At 40.6% G+C, this 8,936-nt stretch overlaps 1 protein-coding gene across 1 annotated transcript; it reads left to right on the plus strand.

Moving 5' to 3' along the window:
* Nucleotides 1-305: 305 nt before the first annotated feature.
* On the plus strand, nucleotides 306-4,436 carry necap2 (NECAP endocytosis associated 2). Its single transcript, XM_073469161.1, has 8 exons — nucleotides 306-496; nucleotides 1,665-1,765; nucleotides 1,900-2,004; nucleotides 2,253-2,334; nucleotides 2,588-2,696; nucleotides 3,072-3,216; nucleotides 3,317-3,401; nucleotides 3,555-4,436. Exons 1-8 carry the CDS (start codon nucleotides 402-404, stop codon nucleotides 3,598-3,600), a joined length of 768 nt encoding a protein of 255 aa, XP_073325262.1. The 5' UTR covers nucleotides 306-401; the 3' UTR covers nucleotides 3,601-4,436.
* The last annotated feature ends 4,500 nt before the right edge of the window (nucleotides 4,437-8,936 follow it).

Genomic DNA, 8,936 nt, shown 5'->3' on the forward strand with positions numbered 1-8,936 from the left:
CATCATTTCACTGCAAGCTTAACTGAAAACACCTGTGTGTGTGTGCAGGACCTTTAAAAGCTTCGTCATCCACAGACTGAGATACTGAATATTCAACTTGTAGGCCTGCACGGTGGATGTTTTGTTGTTGATGTATGCAGAGCCATTAGAGCAGAGCCGTACTGACAGATGCACACTATATAATCTACTGTAGAGTGATGTGTTGTCCCTTCAAACTTCACTCCAAGCTGTGTGTTAACTGTCTGCGCCTCTGCGGTGTTTGGACCATCCTGCCCAGCAGCGGCGCTGTGTGATCCGAGCACCGCAGCTCATTTTCGGGATCTCGTCGTCTGGTTCAACTCCAGACGACGTGCTCATTGAAAGTCGGAAGTTGGACTTGATAGTTGGTCAAACTTGACAAAATGGCAGAAGACAACAGCTATGAGTCGATGCTGTGTGTGAAGCCCGAGGTGCATGTTTACCGGATCCCGCCGCGGGCCACTAACCGCGGATATCGGTAAGATGACCTCACGGAGAAGTAGCGAGTGTAGCCGACGAGCTAATTTAACAGAAACACACCCATTATCGGACAAGCAGCTGATAGTACAGCAAGTTTGTCACTTTTCCGTCTTCCCCTTCTGAGTGTAGTTCACGGTTACAGCTCACACCGCCAGCTAACTAGTCAGAGTTACACACACGGACACACGCTGGCGGACACACACATGCTAACGTTAGAGGCTAAATGTGCCAACAATGCTAACGCTAGCGTGACTCCGAAACATAAATGTGCCGCTGTGTCTTATCTGCCCACACAAACCTGACACCACCAGCCCCGACTGTGTCATTAAACACGTCTTTATGTGCGGCTCAACACTTGGTGTCACTTTTTAAAGAGTTAGCGTTAATAAACGACACGAGAAATGACGACAGAGCTGATAAGACTGGAAAGTTTAAAATGGCAGGAGTCACGACTGTCCGATAATGGATGCAGGAGTTTAAGAGTGTGTGCTAGCGGGTAAGTCCAGTGTCCGGGAAGAGTCGGCACGTTTGTGTCGGCCTGATGATTAATTCAGCAATAAATGAGCGAACTGTTTGCGAAATTGTATTTAAGTTGTGAGCCTGACAAAATATCAGGACGAAATTTAGGGAAACATTATCTGACGTTAGCTAACAGATGATCACTGCACCATAAGAAGCCTGCTGATGAAATTGTGATTATATAATTTGCATAAAAACTGTGATGAAAGTTCATTGTTCACGTTGGAAACAGTATTTGGACGTATAAATTAAAAATCCTCTGACTCAAGGGACACTTAGTAGCTTTCTGGAGCTTTAAACTGTATCTCACGGGCTTCCTCCACCTTGGATTTGCTCAGTTGTCATGAAGAAACCCAGAGGGAGATTATTTTTCAATAGACTATTCAGACCGAAAGGTGTTTTTTTTCCAGTTAAGTACTACTTTCTCAAGTCTTTCAGGCTGTCCTTTACAGGATTGCTTTTCTTCAGTGGGCAGCAGAACTAAAGAGATCATTTTTTTACACAAATGTCTTCTGGACAGCTTTTAGTTTCACTTCCTCCTGCAGCTGCCTGTAAAAATAGTGCACAAGTCAGATGTTCCAGTGAGGGAGGATCAGACAAACCACTTTCATATTCAAATGTGTGTTTCCTGGGTTTTTTTTTTCTAGCGCTGCTGACTGGAAGCTGGATGAACCTGCATGGAGCGGTAGGATGAAAATCACTGCGAAAGGCAAGCTGGCCTATATTAAATTAGAGGACAAAAACACAGGTAAACAATCTGACGTCTCCCTGCAACTAAATGTGATGTTCATGCAATGTGGATGCCGAGACAAATTGCTTTACAGGCGACTCGTTCAGAAAATGACCCTAAGGCAATATCTCATGTAAATGTGTTATTTGCAGGAGAGTTGTTTGCCCAAGCTCCAGTTGAACAGTATCCAGGGAGCGTAGTTGAAGCAGTGACGGACTCCAGCAGGTATTTTGTGATCCGGATAGAGGACGGAAATGGTAAGACTCTTTCATCAGAGACTGTGACAATATTTCACATTCGGTCAGATACTGAATTAGTGACACAAATCTTGTATTCAGGCTAACATGGTCAGTTGATTATGGTCAGGCTAATAAGTCACAGTTGTCTTAATTCAACGTAAGCTTATACTATCCCGACCTTTACTGTATATATCTTTCTGCAGGAATATTTATGTTTGCAGACGTGACTCTAATTTGTCTTTGTCTTTAAAATTGCTCTAATAAAGGACGTCATGCTTTTATCGGTCTGGGTTTCGCTGATCGTGGAGACTCATTTGACTTCAACGTAGCTTTACAAGATCACTTTAAGTAAGTTTGCTTCAGGTACATTTCTCTCCACACATCTTGATACATTTTCATGAATATGTTTAAGTGCAATAGTGTAAACAATATTAATACTTTAATAAATTAGTCCATCATGCATGTCATTTGTTGTTTTAATTCTGAACGAGAGGGCGCACTTGCAAGAATTAAACATTTTAAGATAGTCGCTGAGCCATTTGCCTCAGTTCAGTTTGATGTTGTCTGATAATTATTAACCTTTCGAACTCCACTTTTAAAGGTGGGTGAAGCAAGAAGGTGAGCTCGCAAAGATGGAGGCTACTGAGAGTGCAGCACCAAAGCTGGACCTCAGCTTCAAAGAGGGGCAGACGATCAAGATCAGCATTGGGGTGAGCATTTAGCTCCAGCAATGGGGATGTAAAGAAATTATTAAAAGGACAAAAATGGCTGTGTTTCTATCCAAATGTGTAGAAAATTAACAAAAGAAAATGAGTATGAATACTTGTTTACATCCACTACCGTTATGCTATCGTTAGGAGCTGGTTTTATAAATATAAGCAGGAGGTGGTTCTAATTTTTCAGTCGGAAAACCATTTTACCATTGCAGAAGAAGAGGGCTCAACCTCAAGTGATGCAAACAATGTAGAAATATGACATTAAAAACTCAAAATGCGCGTTGAAATAAGTTGATGGAGACACGGCTAATGACAGATTTTATAAAGAAAAAAAACATTCACAAGCTGTCACGATTGTGTCAATCACAGAACATCAAGAAGAAGGAAGCAGGTGGTGCCAAAGCACGGCCTGTGGGTGGTGGTCTACTCCCACCTCCACCAGGTGCAAAGGCTGGAGCGGTGATAACTCCTCCTGCGGGACAGCCAACAGTCTCAGCTGTACAGACTAACACTGGTGATCACCGAGCTTTTCTGTCAAATGACATTTTTAAAAACATCTCACATTATTCAAACAGTTTTCATGATTTCCATAATTGTTTTCTCTCCTGATGCAGCCGCTCTTTTAGACTTTGGCTCCCCCGTCCCTGCAGCTGCACCCAGCTCCGACATGTGGGGAGATTTCACATCAGCAGGCTCCAAGTAAGTTTCCTTCCTTTTAAAATGTCACCTGGCATTTTTGTCTGTGTAGTAATCCATCTCGTCCACCTTCCATATTTATGTTCACGATTGTGTTTTTGAATTCTATCATCCTCCCATCATCGCTCTCGTCTTCCACCCCCTCTTCCTCCACAGCTCCAGTACAGATGCTGTCAAATCAGGATGGGTGCAGTTTAGTTGAGTCGTGAGAAACAAAAACCTTTCACACACTCAGGTTCCACACATTCCACGGACAGGACGATTGTGGCAAAAACAGTAACTAAAAGAGAGAGGAGCTGTTGGCAAACTTGACTGGCTCATTCACTGCACCTGTTCACATAAACTAAAACAAACACACTCTGGAGGAACAAAACAGTAAAATGTAGATATTTTTTACATTCGTATTCTTTTTTTCCCACTCTACTATGCAGTATGACTCTTTCTTTCCTTTCATCTTTCCATCAGATCAGAAATCAGATTTGATTGTGTCCCTCTGTTCCTCGTCTTTTCAAACATTATGCATTATGTTTTCCTGCTCCTGTCATACAGTTATCTCATTACACCAGCGCCACTCATCTCAAGGTTGTTTGTACCATTTGGGAAAGTTAAATGGTTTACCTAGTGAAGTATCCGTGTTTCGTTTAGCTATATACCAGTACGTTTGTGTTGTTTCTGTTTCCTAGTATTTTTTTTTTTTTAGGAGATCTTGCAAAACTTTATTGATATTTGATGATTCGTTTTAAGCCTTTATGAAAAAATACCCAGATTTTTTTTAATCAGCACTGGGAACGGAAGTCATGATTGCCATTTTGTCTGTCATTCAAAGTTTGAACATGCTTTGTTTGTGTGTTCATTTTTTGTCTTTGTGTACGCTCTTCATATGTCTTTACCTCGTGTGGTGTTGCTTTTTAAAATGTGCCTTTTACCAAATTGAATTTTCCTTAATCTTGTTGCTAATTTGCGTTGAGAATTTGTGCCTTCCCGAAAAAGATCTACAATGTACAAATATGTCTTCTTGTAAATAAACAATATATTTCATTGGTTCTTGTTCTGATTTTTATAAGTAACCTAGTCTGTTTATGAGATTGTCAAAAGAGGGTTTTCTATTTCTTTTCCAGCCACAGTACGTTCTCAGACATCGGAGTGAATGAATGACTGACATTTTATTGTTCTGTGTACAATTACACTCGCATGGTCTCACAAGACACCATGAAATGAATCAAGCCAGGACCAGAGCACAGTGTGCACATAGTCAAACATCAGAAGAAGAAAACAGAGAAACAACTTAAGCATCTTTCTTATTGAGATCTTCAGACCGTCATTGAGTGGAGCTAAATCACTGACAAAGACTTAGTGTAGATGTGTATTACTGAAAAATCAGACTAAATACTATATCACCCCTGTCTTTTACAGGCTTTTGTTTAGCAGACCAGATCACAAAATGAGTCATAACCAGCGTTGGAAAACTACCCAGAAATTATTATTATTAAAATTAGCTTAAATGATCAACTGGATGTGAAAAAATAACAGTTTTGATGTAATTACTTATTATGTTCTGTGTTGCAGGGATATCTACTGAAGTTAGCATGCTAACCAGCTAGCTCTGGTCTGTCTCGGTGCAAAGCTCCTTTGCCAGCGGTGCAAACATCAACACTCCCCCCACCTCCCCATCCAGATCACTAGCTGCATGGCTAACTAGTTAGCAGGAGCTACAGTTAGCAGCAGTTTGCAGTTACTCGGGTGATACAGCTACAGTACATATAATATGTATTTAACCTTTAAAAGTGCAATATGTTAGATTTCTAGTAAAAGCAAACAAACTTCTAAAGATAAAACTGAATGTGAAAAAAAATGTAAACTTTGACATCATGACATCCATGTATTGTGTTGCCGGGCTATTACTGAAGTTATCATGATAACCAGTTAGCTCCGGTCCAAAGCTCCTGTTCTAGTGGTGTAAACACCAACTCTTCCCTGGTGCGTTGAGCTCAACATCCAGACCACTAGCTGCATGGCTAACTGAGCTAACTAGCTAGCAGGAGCTACATTTAGCAGCAGTTAGCAGTTACTCTGGTAAAAATGCTGCCCCCTATTTGTTTGGAGTGTGAGTTAGACAGCTGGCCAAATCTTACATGTTGCACCTTTAAAGTAGCTTATTTTAAATGTACTCATATCAAAAGTAAAAGTAAATTATACATATTAACACATATGTATATGTTGTAGAGGTTTATTGATTACCCGCCCGGCTGATCAGATCCCATATTCAGCATTTATTTATTTATTATCCTTTATTTATTTATTTGATTGATTACAGGAATTGATCTTTTTTATGATTACTGGTATTTTTTTAACTGTTACTTTGGCTCATATAACTAATAGCTTAACATAATTTATCAATTAAATGTAATTAGAAAGGACAATATTTGCCTTCAAAATGGTAAATAAAATGGAAGTATAAAGTAGCATAAAATAAAATAAAGGCTATTCAATTAAAGTAAAGTAGTGAAAATGTTACTTCAGTAGGTACAGTACTGGTCATAACTATTATTATTTTGCATTACATGGAGGCGAGGTGTTTTTACCAGTTTATGGTATATTTAGGCTTATTCACAATCATTTGTATTTTAAATTAACAATGTTACTGGTGGATTCGTGATCAGGCTGCATCGTGATGACAGCAGAGCATCGTGTACACAGACAGTGAGGACAGGCTGCATCGTGCATACACAGACAGTGAGGACAGGCTGCATCGTGTACACAGGCAGTGTGAGGACAGGCTGCAGGCTCACTGAACTGGAAGTCCCTCCCCGGAAAAAGCGTGGAGGAGATTTCGGAACAAGGCACCAGTGGCTGCAAGCAGCTGGTGATACATGAAGGATATCTGCTGTGGATGAGGTTTGTTTCTGCCTCTCATGACCACAAAGCCCGCTCAGGAGAATGGAGGGACCGCAGGATGAAGCTCAGCAGACTGATGTGTCGAGGTGAGGCTGTGATTCAGACAGGGAAGTGCGTGTTAGCCGACAACACAGCGTGCGTAAATGTCGCTGTATGAAGCGTTTTGTATCCAGGCTGTTGTTTCCACAGCAGCGCGTTTGTGTTTGGACCACAGTCTCTGCTGCTGGTAAACAAAGTCTTAATTCATGGTCACTTTAATGTGCTCGGATGATGCACACTTTAATGTACAACCACCCACTCCTCCTCCTCCTCCTCCTCCTCCTCCTCTTCCTCCTCATCCAGCCTCACAACTTTTCAAAACTCGGGCGTGTCCTTTTGGATGTATTACTTTCTAAACATGTAGTCTGATGTGATGGGATAAAGAGGATGTTTGAGCCTAGCTTCCTATTATGTGAACAACAAATGATGTGTTAAATGTGAAAGAGGAAACAGTTTGAGATGATTCATGGCCAGGGGTCATCCTGTTTTATCACTTCATTCATCGCTTCATCACTGGTTGTAAACATAAAGTCAGTTTAAGTCAAGCTGGAGTGAAAAGTCAAGAGTTTGGGCTAAACTCAGGCATGCTTCAGCTGTGGAGGTATAAGATCAACAGGTGTGTGTTTCAGCAGATACAAAGCTGCATCCTGCACACTGAAATCAGTGCCAGTCATCTTCTAACAGGCCAGCTGGGGGCGCTACAGATGTTAAGCTACTAAACTTATAGACTAATGGTAATTAGACTGCAGTTGGATCCAAACTGTTGACAAGGCACAAAGTACAATGTAAATGTATTGTCTTTTTTAAATAAGGGTCTACAATAAGGTAGACAATGAAGTACTGACGATGAGTTCAGGGGTCTCGTGGATACTTCAGGGTCAACAGAGACTTTGACATGGTTAAAGGGGCAATATGTAAGAATTTTAGTTAAAAACAATAAACAATACTTTTGAAATTATAATGTAAACATTCAGAAATGGTCAACATAATGTGAACAAATAGTTGTCAAAAATGTTTTTTAACATTATGACATATGTCTATGTACTATGTTGCAGAGAAGTTAGCATGCTAACCAGCTAGCCCCAGCACGTCTCAGTCCGAAGCTCCTGTGCTAGAAGTGACACTTCCCTGGACTCTGAGCTCCCAGTGCGAACCGCTAGCTGCACGGCTGACTGAGCTAACTCGCTAAGGGCACCTACAGTCTGCAGCAGTGGTGCAACTGGTGGCAATTTGTGGTTAAAATGATTGTTGAACATATGTTTACCTCCACTACTGTACTTGTGGGGCCACTTTGAATTTTATACCCTGAGAAAGAGCGAGAGAGATACAGTTGGGACGTTAAGGTCAAGGGCTAAGGAATGCATTTGTGTGCAACTGTGTGTGTGTGTGTGTGTGTGTGTGTGTGTGTGTGTGTGTGTGTGTGTTAAGGCCAGGCTGGGGGTCTGGTATTGACACAATGACCCTCTTGTCTGTAACTATGACAATCCAAACACCAAGTAAATCAGTGCAGACCCCCTCATCCTTCATGTCTACAGACTCCTTTTGAAAACATTGTTCTGAATTTTCGTACACTTCCATGTGTAAAACATAAACTAAACATTTAACCTCACAAACAATTTAAAATACCAATTTAGAGCTGGAGATTAAAAGACAAGAGATAACTCAGTTTTTGTGGTGTTTCTTGTAGTTTTAATTGTAATGAAACGTGTTTTAAAGTCTCTCATGCTGTTAGGAGACTATGAGATTATTCTGATAAATGTTTCACGTGCTTCATGGTTTATGTTGTAATGATGTTTTAATAATAATAATAATAATAAGGGAGCTGTAACACCTTTTCTCCTATCAGAAACAACTGAGTACTACTTATCATACTTGAACAGGCCACATCAACACACTTTTAGGGCTACAGCTAAATATTATTCTCATAGTCACATTTACATTTGTTTGAATGTTGAGTTATGTACAGTCCCTTTTCAAAAATAAAGATTTAAAGAGCATGAAACAGTAGCCAAGGCCACAAAAAATGCAGTACAAAGTCAGCACAATTTCCAAAACCAACCCGTTATTAAATATAATTTAAACTCCTGCTCGGCAGCTCTTCTGTCTGATGACGTCTGAAAACAAATCTGTCCATAATACAGTTTTCCGCACTACAGACTTCTGCTGACCGAGCTGGCTAACTTCCAGTGTAGCGCCCAGCTAACTTGAATGCGAACGCGACAACGTCAAATTTTGTTCACACACTCTCAATAAATATTAACATATGCCACTCCATTTCATCTGGTGATGATTTTCTGTAGTTTAATCACTACCAGTGACCCCTTTCATATTTTCTAAAAATATAATGTATAGCCATGTTGTAACCAAACTAGTTTTGGGAGCATGTGAGACCTGCGGCTCATTTTCACCCGGGGCCCAGCTAGCTGAAGGATCCGGCCCTGCCAGATACCAACTGAAGCTGCAGACTGGACTGGAGGTTAAACCTGCTGAGCTGAGCTGCAGACACAACACGTACAGAAAAATATATTATCTTTGTCCTGACTTGACCATAACAACAATTTTGAACTTCACATTAAATTTTATTTTTTCACAATCAGGTCTTTA

Source organism: Pagrus major, chromosome 6 (genome assembly GCF_040436345.1).
Source record: "Pagrus major chromosome 6, Pma_NU_1.0".
Classification (NCBI taxonomy): domain Eukaryota; kingdom Metazoa; phylum Chordata; class Actinopteri; order Spariformes; family Sparidae; genus Pagrus; species Pagrus major.